The sequence below is a fragment of the Megalopta genalis genome, chromosome 9 (assembly GCF_051020955.1).
Source record: "Megalopta genalis isolate 19385.01 chromosome 9, iyMegGena1_principal, whole genome shotgun sequence".
In the NCBI taxonomy this organism is placed as follows: Eukaryota; Metazoa; Arthropoda; class Insecta; order Hymenoptera; family Halictidae; genus Megalopta; species Megalopta genalis.
Genome location: NC_135021.1, coordinates 11,718,544 through 11,733,100, shown reverse-complemented (window position 1 = coordinate 11,733,100; position 14,557 = coordinate 11,718,544). Strand labels below are relative to the sequence as shown.

The 14,557-nt window shown below is 38.7% G+C and overlaps 1 protein-coding gene across 2 annotated transcripts in view; it reads right to left on the bottom strand.

Moving 5' to 3' along the window:
• Window positions 1-14,557, bottom strand: part of LOC117220723 (uncharacterized) — a 59,031-nt gene that overhangs the window by 29,115 nt on the left and 15,359 nt on the right. Inside the window, exons 2-3 of one of the 2 annotated variants that reach the window (XM_033470963.2) lie at window positions 8,588-8,815; window positions 4,344-4,513 (exon numbers count right to left, since the gene is read on the bottom strand). In XM_033470963.2, the coding sequence (XP_033326854.1) occupies window positions 4,344-4,513; window positions 8,588-8,672 (255 nt within the window). In that variant the 5' untranslated portion in view covers window positions 8,673-8,815. The remainder of the gene's footprint in view (window positions 1-4,343; window positions 4,514-8,587; window positions 8,816-14,557) is intronic. The other variant, XM_033470965.2, reaches the window with a different exon arrangement.

Sequence of the window (14,557 nt, the reverse complement as noted above, 5' to 3'; positions counted from 1 at the left end):
ATTTTTACAAATCATTGGAAACTTAGGAAATAATTGAACTGTATGCGTGGATACTACAACAAAATAATAATAACAACAATAACTTAGGAAATAATTTTCAAATCAAATTCTAGACTGTACAAAATCTAAGAATGATGAACAATATAATTTGATCTATGATTGTTCACAACGTAGCGGATTCCGTGGTTCTTCCGCAAGCATTTCCTAAATTTTCAGGATCTCATTGACCGTAAAATAAATCACGGAGCTTCGCCAACCCCCTAAACACAGCATTCAGAGCACCTTTCAAACAAACAATTCCTCCTTCACGCCCAAATCCCATTTTCCCCAGCAACGGCTCAGCCTCCATCAAACATTCCAGGAACCACGGTAGACAGAAGGAAATAAATCGCAGGAAAACAATTCGGCTGTGTCGATCGAGGTGCCGCGTCGAATCCTAAAAGGTTTCGAGTGTCCGAAAGGGTTGTCGGAGGTTAAAGAGAAAAGCTGACGATTTCGGCGTCACGACCGCCGAACAGTTCAAAGGAGTCTGGATCACGGTTGCGATCGGGTCGAGTGGACACTCCGATTCCCGGTCTAATTTAATTATCCGGCAATTTCACGGGACGCGAGCCTCGGAGACGTCGTCCATTCAAAGGCGGAGACGTTCTCTCGGCGGAGGCTTGTCCCGACGATCGGCAAACCATCCGTGAACTTAGACGGCAGATATTTTTCCGCGGGTTTCGAGGTCGTCCGCGCCCTTCACCGGGAAACAGAGAGGGCCTCGGGCGTCCGAAATTTCCACCGCGAGAACGCGAGCTCATTAAAATCATTTACACCGGTCGCATCCGTACCGCGTAATCGATTCCGCGCGCTTCGATGCGGCGCAATTTCGTCACGCTTGAAATAACATTTCTCTTTTCTCGCATCCTCTTTTTCTCTCTCTACTTCTCTCATTTTCTCTCTCTTTCTCTATTTCTCTATTTCCCTCGTTTTCTCTCTCTTTCTCTCTCGTGTTAGTAATTTCTCTCGTGTTCTCCCTCTATTTCTTTCTCTCTTTCTCTCTCTATTTCTCTCTCTCTCTCTCTCTCTCTCTCTCGTTCGCTCCTCTCCCGGTCTCTCTTCGTTTTATTTTGTCGCTACGACCCATATGCAGAGCCATTCATTTGTCCCGCGCGTATTTCGACGATTAATAAGCGACCCGGGTCGTCAGAATCTCGAACGCGACGGAATTTTTCGCGCGTCGACGAGCTGACGCGCTAACATACTATTTCGAACCGTGGATAATGAATAGTCTATTTGATTTTCGCGATTCACTTTGCCTGCCGGTGGGTGCTTATATCCCGATTTTCGGGACTTTCGAGCACAGTTCGTCAAAATTTTATCCGGATCACGGATGACGGGTAAGGAGTAACGGATAACATTTTATTCGACAGTGTCGAATGAACGTCCAGTCGAACGGAAATTTATCTAGATAACAATTTATCTGAATAAGATCTTATTAAAAATGATAATTGACTGAAATTATTCCGATGATTAAATCTAATAAAATTTCATTTGAACATGTAGTTATTTGTTATTCGAACAAGAATTTATTTATACAGGAATTCGTTCGGAAAGTAATCGATTTGAATCAAAATCTATAAAATTATAATATGATATAATAATATATAAGTATAAAATTATAAAATTATACAGTTCATTGAACCACTTCTTCCAAGTTAATTAGATTAATCATTAATGCAATAATTAAATCATCTTTCTGTGGATGCAGCAGAAGGCATTGTACATTTCAGGAGTCATTTGTAACAACACCTACATGTATGCTTAACAAATTAGGTAAAAGACCGGTTGACAATTACTGCCATTATTATTCCAATAATTTTACTATCACTATTCGAATAATTTATTCGAATAATTAATGGAGAATTATTCGAATAAATAGATAGAATGATTTGCTACGAATAAGTACATAGAATAAATAGCTAGAATAATTTATTACGAATAATGTATAATTGTTATTCGAATAAAATATTCGGCTAAAAAGACTTCAATTCCAAGAAAGTAATTCGAATAATGCTCATCTCGGTTATCGACAAATTCGGCGATATTCAAACTGCTGTGGTTCCGCGAAAAATAATCGTATGATAACAAACCTTTGCTTGATCGAAAGCTTGAGGCTTCTACTTTTACGTACTAATGTTCATTTCCTTCGAAAACATTTTTGCGTCTTATGGCAAGCCGGAACCTAGAACTACCTTTCTACTAAGAAATGATGTAAATTGGAGCGCATGTAGAAACTTCGGGAAAATTTCTTGAAGAACGACACTTCTATGGATTTGTAGAGTAAAGCTTCCTCTTTGCAACGATTCCTTAAAACTTAGTCCGCGATTTTTTTTAGTCGTTTTATGCAATGAAAACGAGGATCATGTTTGATATCAAAAATTGTTCCACATTGTTGCAAAGTCGGCGGTGCATTTTTCATTTAGATCTCAATAAAAACGACCGAAAAAAATATCGTACATCTAGTTTCCAGGTGTCGTTGTAAAGCAGAGAGAGAGAGAGAAACTTCAATCTTCAAATCTATGGTAGGTTTATTTACGAAAATAAATTGTCCAAGGTTTTCAGAGCCGTTTCAATTCGCAACAATTTACCAAGAAAACGTATCGTCAGTTTCTCAGCTGCCATATTCCCTGAAATAATGTCACTAAAAAATGATCGATATGTAGTAAAATTAGAAACTTCAGGTTTAAAAATGAGACGTATATCATTGTACGATTTCTTTTCTCGCACTTGTCACAATTTATTTCGAGAGAGACACCGCATACATAGGGTGAACTATAAATCCTGATCATCTTAGATTACATATTCCGTGGTTATCAAGACAATTGCCAGTCTTTTTATCTGGTACAGCATCGTTCAAAAAGTGGTTCGAGATGAACACAGTCAAGTAATCGATTCGTTTTGTTATTCAGTACGAAAATAAATGATTCAAGAACATTGTTTTCACGATTACTAAACATAACAATACTACAATTGGACTTCGTCGAATGGAATGATTCATTTAAGGGGCCCATTAATCGTGCCATTCGAGGGTCGCCTGTGCCCGCCAGTGTTCAGAACAATGATTCTCGATCGTTCCATGTAAATCGGTGTCCAGATCGCGGCACACTCGGACACTCGGCGACAAGGTAAAATGAGAAATCTTTTATTCAACGAATCGCAGAAGTTAAAGAACACGCGAGATAATGGTGACTTAATGGAATATAGAAGGATGGTGGATGTAAATAATAAATGGTTAACCCAGTTCTAGTTGGAAGTGTATATTGATCCGTTTAATAACGTCAGCCTTTCTTGTTATCAAATGTTTTTCAGGATGAAGGCTTGCGTATTGCCGCCCCCACGAATCGTTCACGCAAGTGCCTCGTCCTGAAACAATAACTTGGAAAATGTGTCACAGTCGAATCTAGCTCGACGCAAACAATCGTTTCGTCGTCTCTGCCAAGCTTTCCACTCCTTTCATTTTTCCCCACAGTTCGTCTCTAAGTACATTGCGCACTTCGTTACATATCGATTTTTATTTTGCCGAAACGGTTAGTGGGAATTATTTACAGAACAAACTGAGTCGAACAGTCGTTATTGTCTTAACGATAGTTAAGTAGAGTAGTTATTATTACAAGGTGTTAGAATGAGAAATTAAAAGTTAATACTAAATTAGTCAATTGCTTTTGACTGAAATCTAACACTTTTTAAATTAATCTAACAAATCCTGCGATTATTGTTTTAGTAGCAACACGTAATTAATATACTCTTTAAACGACTACAGACCATGTCGAACCTCGAAACACAATCAGCAAAGACGTCTATGGGGATTTCATGACATGTTGTTCTCTTGACATAATTCTTTAAATTCAGTTCTTTAAGTCTCTCAATAACATCAGTCGTTTAAACGATAAATACAGGCTTTAAGGAACCACAAACCGTTCCAGAAGGTTTCCACAAACTTTCAGAAGCTATCACGTAGCATTTTGAACTTTCAAACCGTGCACCACTAAATCCAAATTTCCTAGCAACATCTATGGTTCGGAACCGAGGTATCCTACAAAGATCCTCAGGTTTCCCGAGGCCTGATTCGATAGTTCGATCATTCTTTTCATCGTCGGGAAAACCACCGGAATCGTGCGCGACTTTAGAAATCGCGGGAAGTCGATGCAATCCCTCCTCAAAGTTTCATGGCTTTTCGTCGAAGTTTCTCGCCGCGAATAAAACCGGGTCCGCCGAAATTGGTTTAGCCGTTGGGAACCGGTGCGAGACATTCGGGAAAAGGAGCATATTGCCGGTCACAGTGTCGAGAAAATACTTACGTAGGGCGGCGAACAGTAGATCGCTTTACACCACATTGGCTCCGAGTGATAGCAAACGCAGAGACTGCAGACCGATGGGCCCGGCACGTATAGCTCCCCGTGCCGGACAGTGCCGCCCTGGAAATCTGTGCAGTTCTCCTCTAGAGCACCTGGAACAATCGTTATTTTCGCTAAATTACTCTCAAATGTATCCGTGTACTTGAATTGTCGAAAACGATAAGATTCGTAACGGGCGAGACGCGGGAATGCATTGAATCGCGTTGCGAGTTTTTACGTTGCTCAATGGAAAAAGCTTTACACGAGACTTTATTTATGACAGTTTCCTAATTTTTACATTCGATCTTCGGGAAAGTAAAGTTTAGACGACAGTGGAGGCTTTAGGTTTTGAAATCAGCGAAAGCTGAGATTCGTACGATTCTTTTTATAGTGACTCAACGATCGACAACTTTTTGGCCGAAGTTTAGTGTTCCTTTAACTGTGCACACGATTCTGTTTTATCCTGTCAATGTAATTGGATTTTAAAGAAGTGAAGTATGGAAATGTAAAAGTAGAGATTTCATGCTTTAAAATGAACCATTGTGAACTTTCATACGTTCTTTTTTTAAAGCAACTATAGTAACTTAAGGATCGACAACTTTTTGGCCGAAGTTTAGTGTTCCTTTAACTGTGCACATGATTCTGTTTTATCCTGTCAATGTAATTGGATTTTAAAGAAGTGAAATATGGAGATGTAAAAGTAGAGATTTCATGCTTTAAAATGAACCATTGTGAACTTTCATACGTTCTTTTTTTAAAGCAACTATAGTAACTTAAGGATCGACAACTTTTTGGCCGAAGTTTAGTGTTCCTTTAACTGTGCACACGATTCTGTTTTATCCTGTCAATGTAATTGGATTTTAAAGAAGTAAAGTATGGAGATGTAAAAGTAGAGATTTCATGCTTTAAAATGAACCATTGCGAACTTTCATACGTTCGTTTTTTAAGCAACTATAGTAACTTAAGGATCGACAATTTTTTGGCCGAAAATTAGTGTTCCTTTAACTATGCACTCGAATCTATTTTATTCAATCAATGTAATTGGGTTTTTAAAAAAAGTAGAGTCTAGGGATGTAAATGTAGAGATTTCATGCTTTAAAATGAGTCATTGTGAACTTTCATACGTTCGTTTTTTAAGCAACTATAGTAACTTAAGGATCGACAATTCTTTGGCCGAAAATTAGTGTTCCTTTAACTATGCACTCGAATCTATTTTATTCAATCAATGTAATTGGATTTTTAAAAAAAGTAGAGTCTAGGGATGTAAATGTAGAGATTTCATGCTTTAAGATGAGTCATTGTGAACTTTCATACGTTCTTTTTTTAAGCAACTATAGTAACTTAAGGATCGACAATTTTTTGGCCGAAAATTAGTGTTCCTTTAACTATGCACTCGAATCTATTTTATTCAATCAATGTAATTGGATTTTTTAAAAAAGTATAGTCTAGGGATGTAAATGTAGAGATTTCATGCTTTAAAATGAGTCATTGTGAACTTTCATACGTTCTTTTTTTAAGCAACTATAGTAACTTAAGGATCGACAATTTTTTGGCCGAAAATTAGTGTTCCTTTAACTATGCACTCGAATCTATTTTATTCAATCAATGTAATTGGATTTTTTAAAAAAGTAGAGTCTAGGGATGTAAATTTAGAGATTTCATGTTTTAAAATGAGTCATTGTGAACTTTCATACGTTCTTTTTTTAAGCAACTATAGTGACTCAAATATCGACAATTTTTTGACCGAAGATTAGAGCTTCCTTAATTTTGTACGTGTAGTTTGTCAATGCAGTTAGATTACCCTAATTTAAGAAATTAATCGACAAATGTAGAAGCATGGTTTCCGACGGAAGACACGAGGATATTTTCAAGCGAAAGGTCAGAATTATTAATGGGCCTATAAGTGGCTCAATTTCACGCGATACAATTTCCGCCGGTCAATGCGAATGAATAATTAATAGAAGGATTATTACCGCGACACGCTTGTCATCCTCTTAAAATCCCGATGTTGCACAACACTCCGGCCGAAAAGTCTTTTCAATTAGCCAACGTTCGAAGCGATTATCTGTTTCCATCAGCGGTACATTGTTAATATCACGCGCCACGACGTGTCAGGGGATGAGAATGCAAAAATGCCTGTCGAAACATCAGCGAATCAGCACGACCTACTTATCGCTTGCATATTTCAAGCTTTTTCCACTTTTTGAATCATTGAATCCAAGGTTCTCAATTTTGATTTTCCTTCGAAATCAAAACTGCTGAGAGAAATGGGCCTTGAAATTTGATGATTTTTCGCACTACAGTAAATTCTCCCTAATTTTCCTTTAGCTTGTAAACAAAAATGGACAATTTTGGAAGTAGAGATACGATTATTCGTGCCTTTCACATCGTCTTTATAATTGTTGACAATCGGCTTATAGTTGCCAAACCGCGAGGCTCGAATATTCGTATGTTCTCTTCCCAAACTGTCCATTTTTGTTTAAAAAAACTGAAGAAACATTAGGGAGAATTTACCGCGTATTCAATGCTTCGACGTCTCTGCAAAAAAATATAAAAAGAACTTGATTGTTGTTCTTGAATTATTTTGTAAGTAACAGCGCAAAGAGCGAATGGATCTCGTCGACAAGAAAAATCTTTGCACCAATATTAAAATCAAGGTGACACCCTCTTGCACAAGTTTCTTTCCTTTTTAAAAATGTACCGATGCAATAAATGCGTAAGTTATTATTGCTATAGCGATGAGGAAGATTCGATTAGAAGTATTGTCTGTTTGGAGGCTTCCTGTAGTCATAACAGAATTGATTATTTAATCCGGTTATTGTCGGTGCTGACCACTGTCAGATTGCCAGGAAGGAGCACGAGTGCTTCCCGAATCTTGTGCGAACTATAGCCGGTGACCGAAGTGGCCGCCATTACGGTCTTCCGTTCGACATTGAATCGCATCCCGAGCATTGTCTACGCATTCTTGCGATTCCTCGGGTGTCTACGCCGACAAGAGGAGCACGACTCGACCAACTCCACGGAATTCGTCCTAATAAATCTAATTCCTACGGGTAATTGCACTCTCACACTCATTCTAGTTCTACTAATGGTTCCCGAGCCATCGGGCCGCTTATAAAATTGACAAATTAAATTCTTTTCCTCCTGTGACGGCAAGACCAGTTAGTGCGGTGCTTTTCAAAAATGAATTATGACGTTAGATATAAAAATAACGAATAGTCACTTGCTACTAGGTTTACAACTATCGTCCCTTAAATCTTGAAGATCTACTAGGCACGCGATTATTGTTCCTTTATTTTTTCAGTACTATTACGTTCACAACTATCGTTCTTTAATTCTTGAAGATCTACTAGGTACACAACCGTCGTTCATTAATTTTTATAGAATTATCACGTATCAAGTATTGTCCTTTAATTCTCGAAGAACTGCTAGATTCGCAACTGTTGTGCTTTCATTTCTGGCGAACTGCTAGGTTCAAAACTATTATTCCTTATTTTTCGCAGACTCGTTAAGTTCACAAGCGTTTTCCTTAAATTCTTGAAGAACTATGTTTTCATTTCCGAACAAGTATTAGGATCACAAACTATTGCTAGCTAACTTTCGAAGTATCCTTATTATCACAACTATTGTTCTCTAATTCTTGAAGATCTGCTAGGCTCACGACTATTGTTCTCTAATTTTTGCAGAGTCATTAGGCCTATGACCAGTGTCCTTTAATTCTTGTAAATCTACCAGGTTCGCAACTACAATTCTTTAATTTTAGCATGATCATTAAATTCGTGACAATATTTCTTTAATTTTTGCAGAACAATTAGGTATACAGCTATAGTATATCAATTTTTGCGAAAATATTACGTTACCAAGCATTGTGCCTTAATTCAACTGTTGTTCTTTTATTTCCGAGGAACCACTATGCTCGCGAACTATTGCTCTTTAAATTTCACAATACCCTTATTATCACAACCATTGTTCCTTAATTCATCAAAATCTGCTAGGTTCAAAACTACAATCCTTCAATTTTTAAGAAACCATCAGGTTCACAAAAATAGTTTTTTAATTTTTGCAGACCCGTTAGATTCGAAACTCTTGTCCCTCAATTTCTGAAGATCCACCAGCTTTGCAACCCTAAATCTCAAACATCCAACCTGCCACCCACTGATCAAAGAATATACGAGGCTCCTTAGCTACCAATGTGGCATGATACTCACTTGTCCTGGCAGGAAGCAGGCAAACCATGAACAGGCATAGAATAGAGGTGAGGATCCTCGAGAGATGGCTCGAAGATCTCTTCATGGTCCTCGGTGGAGGGTCGCTGAAAGGCGAAGGTGGATCCTCTGCGAGGATTCGCAGCCCGTGGATGATACGTAGCCCGCGGAAAGCCGACTGTGACTATTCCAGCAACCACCGTCCACGTACTGCAGCCAGGAGCGTGGTATCTGGACGACAGAAATCAGTATAACACCGTTTCCCTAACGCGGTCGGGATCAAACTCGCGTAGGACTCCCTTGATTGGCTCTAACGCGGGATAATTGCGTCGCGGCCAAGCCCGGACGACCTTAACCGCTTGATTGCCCGTAAATGACGCGCATTATCGCCAGGATTCTTTCGAGATTAGGCTCGTCGGCGTCTTCGCGAACGGACTGCGCCGTAACGTGTGTCGGAAACCGTGACCCAGAACCGAGAACTGATCGAGAAACGATATCGATGGAAGATCCCCGCTTGTTGCGATTATTCTGCGCTATTGTACCCTAATATAGGCCTTCTGCTATAGTCTTGAATTTTTATCGCTTCAATTAGGGAAGTATCAGAGGCTTTCGTTGATCTTCGTGCCGAGTATACCGGTTCGTAAGTATGAACGAACGTGTTTTGCTTGTTTAGTAAATATATGAACGTTGTTTCTCACTACTATGCTCGCAGTTCTTTATTCACAATTATTGAACAACCCCCAGGCTCGCCACTGTTGTTATTTCATTTTTGAAGAATTATTAATTGGACAATATTGTGAATATTTTATTTTTGAACAACCATCAGGTGTACACTGATTATATTATTATTTTTCAAGCGCTATTAAGTTCACAATATTGCGAATCTTTGATATTTAAACAGCAATTAGGTTCACAGCGGTTATTCTTTGATTTTTAAAGAACTGCTATCTCGTCGTTATTTTGAAAATAATATTAGTTAAATTCTTCTATTGTTTTTGCTGTTTAAATTGCACCCATTGATTCTTCTCCTGAACGCGTAAAATCTATTAAAATCCATTAAAATCTATTGAAACTGAATTTCATTCAAATAAACGAAAAAAATAGGAAGAATATGAATGTTCTGGTGTTCCTGCTGGATAATTAAGAATCAAGAGTCACCAATGATTATAGCAACGAAGATGTAATCAGGCGGGAAGGTGTTGATCGAGACGTTACGTTTTTCAAGTGAATTTCGAGGCGCCGCTGAGGGTTTTAATTGAATGGTAAAACGGTGAATCGTTTAGGCGAACGAAACACGGGGAATAAGGTAATTCGAGGGTAGCGAACGGTGTGGCGAAGGTGCGCCGAATCCCGCGACATAATTAATCCCATCGCTGCCAGTTGTTTTCACAGTGTCGCGCGTGCACGTACACAGGTACGTGCGTCATTTACGAGGCGTTTGCGAGTGACGTGCACGCCGTGCAATAATTTAACAGACAGTTGTTACGACGATGTATCTTGCGCGGACTGGTTTGCCCTGTTTGCAAGGGACAGCTAATTTCGTGGAATTATTTAACTGCCAGCGAAAGGAGACAGAGAGAGAGAGAGAGAGAGAGAGAGAGAGAGAGAGAGAGAAAGAGGAAGGAAGAAAGAGAGAGAGAGAGAGAGAGAAAGAGGAAGGAAGAAAGAGAGAGAGAGAGAAAGAGGAAGGAAGAAAGAGAGAGAGAGAGAGAGAAAGAGGAAGGAAGAAAGAGAGAGAGAGAGAGAGAGAAAGAGGAAGGAAGAAAGAGAGAGAGAGAGAGAAAGAGGAAGGAAGAAAGAGAGAGAGAGAGAGAAAGAGGAAGGAAGAAAGAGAGAGAGAGAGAGAGAGAAAGAGGAAGGAAGAAAGAGAGAGAGAGAGAGAGAGAAAGAGGAAGGAAGAAAGAGAGAGAGAGAGAGAAAGAGGAAGGAAGAAAGAGAGAGAGAGAGAGAGAGAAAGAGAGGAAGGAAGAAAGAGAGAGAGAGGGCCGCTTGGCCGATATTAGCGTTTTTTCATATTTTTAGAGCCAGGTGACCCCGTTCAAGCTTAAACAACCGGTGTTTGGCTTTTCATGGTCGGCTTCGTAACTCGCCGGAATCGATTGCGATTACACGGGAAAACGCAGAGAGCACGCTCTTCGGAAGTCTTCCGTCCACTCAAACGTTCATAATGCTACAAAAGCTATGTCGTTTGGTCGGGCAGTGTCCGTAGAATCATTTCATACAGGAATCATTCGTATCGATCCTCCGGCTTAATCGGGAGAAATTCTCAAAGTTGAAAATTTGAGTGCATTTTGCGGATATTCTTAATAAAGGCATCCGCTACAAATGTTGTTCAAACAAGCTTGACGTTTGATAATGTAATGGAAAAATATACCGTTGCATTTTGCAAAATCTCCGGAACTTTTCGATGTGACAACAATTTGTATAGCTTCTTTAGTTAGATTACAAAAAGTTCTCAAAGTTTCTTTCATCTTGACTGGAATTAGAACATTATTCTGGTCTAAGCGTTCGCTTCTACCATTGTTTAAACACACGTAAATATTCGTAATGTATTTAAAAACATAGCCTTATATTTGAGAGAGTCTACAGAATTATTCTAGGTGATGAACGTTCATAGAACTTTTACGATTCAAGCTCAAGAAATTCTTAACGCTGTAAAATACCGCAGAAAATGATTGTCGAACGATATCACGTTCACTTCAAACTTTACCCAAACATTTCTAAACACCTAGAATATAAAACAAAAATATAATGTTATGCACGGGAGAGTCTACAGAATTTTTCAGTATATCAAGAATCTCCGTAACTGTTCCTGTTAAATCGCAAAAAATTCTCGTGGACAAGTGATCGTCAGACAATGTTACGTTGACATGAAAATTTTTACTCAAACATTTTTAAATATCTACGCTGCAAAAAAAATACTATTATACTCGGGAGAGTCTACAGAATTTTTCAGTATACCAGGAATCTCCATAATTATCTCTGTTGAATCACAAATAATTCCCAAAGCCGCAACATCTGTTTCTTATTATTAAACTCCTTCGATCTAGTAACAATGAACATAGTACTAAATCTCGTAAAAATTTCAGAAATATCAGGTCGTCAAGAATGAAATTTGTAGAAATGTAGGTAAAGTTGGTTGATAACTTGCAAATGTAAAGAATTATTTGATTGATCAAGATATGCACTTATATTGTCTATACACTTTTGCCATTTAAGCAGCAGGTTGTTTAGGCCGGTGGTATAAAACCCTGGCGGACGAGAGTCAATGGATTCCTGGAAGACCAGTTTTACAACATTATCGGAATTAAATTGTTTTTCTATTAAAAAATTGTCCAAATTGTGGAAGAAGTGGTAGACATTGGGAGCTAGGTCTGGTGATTGTGGAGGATGATGAAGAAGTTCCAACTCCAATTCCTGTAGTTTTGCCACAGTCGTTTATGCAGTGTGTGGTCTAGCGTTATCATGCAATAAGATGGGAGTCGATCTATTGACCAATTTAAGCTGTCTTTTTTTAAGTTCTTGCATCATTTCGTCCAGCTGGTTGCAGTATTAATATTTCTGCTGTGATCGATGAGCCAGGTTTCATGAAATCATAATGGATCTCATCTGCACTAAATAGGCGTGGATAACCTTTGATTCTGAGCGACCGCGTGGCTCATTTGTGAGGTCAAAATAACCTGTACGAAATTTGGCGAACCAATTTGATATTGTCTGCTGCATACTTACACTAGTGCCAAATACACTATTAATGTTTCGTGCGGTCTGCGATAATTCCACGTAAGAATTCATACTTCGTAATAGTGCGAATTTCCGACCGTTCTCAATTTCCAATAAAATTAATCTTTAAAAAAGGTTTTCAATATTTTTTAGAGCTCACAATAATTTCTTTGAACAGGCGAGATGTGTAACTTCCCAACAAAAAGAAAACAGCTACAATAAAAATAATAAACTGTTAAAGTTGACAATATTATTAACTATAAATTTCATCCTTGTCAACCTAGTATAACCTTGTCTAGACCGAGAAGATCGCGTCCAAACTCGTCAGACAGACGGTGATCATCGCGGCAGAACGGAATTCGGAGTAATCATTGTGACGGAATACTTCGGCGCGGGGGTGGCTCGACACCCTCGTCGGCGCAATTTCGCGAACGAGATTAATATCGTCCCGGTGGCCGACGGGCCGTGGACGGGCGAAGTGTAACACAATTGGATTTTCTTTCTATTACGTTGTAATCGGGCTTGAAAACATCCAGGCCGAGGAAGGACGCTAAGCCCCGAAAGTGGAGTGGATTCCGTATTATGAACTCTGTCGCGATGCTCGACAGGCCTCGCGGAAGGGGGGATGTTGAGAACGAGCCGTAAAAGGGGGATGAGGACCTGAGGGCGACTTTCACGGAAGCCTTTGTGAAGACTCGCTGCCGTGCCAGCGGAATTGTGCGTTTATCTCCGAACTTGCTCTCTCCCTTTCAATTGTCCGAGAAGCTCCCTTAATTTCCTTCCGGGTTTCTTTTCAGCCCCGCGAACGGGTTGCTTCGCTTTCAAGGCTCCCGCGAGGGTAGCAAAAATTGTCCCAAGAGATTACGCTGCGCCGCATAGTCATTCACAATATTGTTTTAGCAGTCCGAGGCATTCGTTTGTACACGGAAACGTATTCAGTGAAATTAAGTCGAGGCTTTTATATGGTCACTGTCTATTCATAGTTTATCCTAAACTGTTTTTATCATTACAAACACTCATACATTTCACAAATGTGTAAAAATCTGCGAGTGAGATTTTAACTTGAGGAATGTATGGATTTTTTATTCGAACTAGATAATCAATTCCGTTCAAGTAATTGCTGTGACTAATCTTATTTAAGTAATTGCAGTAACCAACTTCATTTAAGTAACTCCTGTAACCAATTCTGTTTAAATAATTGCTCCAGCCAGTTCTGCTTAAATAATTGCTGTAACCAATTTTGTTTAAACAATTGCAGTAACAAATTTTGATGAAGTAATTGCTGTAACCTATTTTGATTAAGTAATTACTGCAATGAATTTTATTTAAGCAATTGTTGTAACCAATTCTGCTTCAATCATTGCTGTAACCAATTCTGTTTAAATAATTGCAGTTACCAATTTTGTCTAAACGATTGCAGTAACCAATTTTGTTGAAGAAATTGCTGTAACCAACTTTGATTAAGTAATTACTATAATGAATTTTGTTTAATTAATTGCTGTAATCAATTTCGCTTAATTAATTGCTGTAACCGATTTCGTTTAATTAATTGTTGTAATGAGTTTTCTGTATACTTTTACATAACACAGTATAATACTCACGGACATTGGTTCGACTGCTATGCACTGTGCAATTTCAGAATAACTTGGTAAGCAAGCAGATGGTGCGATTCATTTGAAAGTGACAACTTAGGAAACGATGAGACATTTCCAAAATGATCAGTATACTATTTGTGTGTGCATACGTTTCCTAACAACACAGTTACATATTTTAGTAATTACCTCAGTTTGAAGACGAAGGAAAAAAAAGATGTATTTTCAAATTGAAGATGAATATACTGCTAATTCTCTAATGAAGAATACAGCATTTATAGAAACAGTGTACGATAAATGTGAAAGATGTTGGCAACAATTTTTCCACGACGGAGATTATAGTAAATTCTCTCTAATTGACGCTCAGCTTGGAGACAAAAATGGACAATTTGGGAAGAGGAGGTACGATTATTCGAGCCTCGCGGTTCGTGTTTGTAGTCCTCGATTATCAAAAACGAGCCGCGAGACTCAGAATAATCGTATCTCTTCTTCCCAAATTATCCATTTTTTGTCATCTGAGCGTCAATTAGAGGGAATTTACTATAATCTCCGTCGTGGAAAAATTGTTGCCATTTTTTGTCATCTGAGCGTCGATTATGGAGAATTTACTGTACTCCGAATGAGCAGCATGGTGAAACGTAGCCCACATTTTTACGTTTCA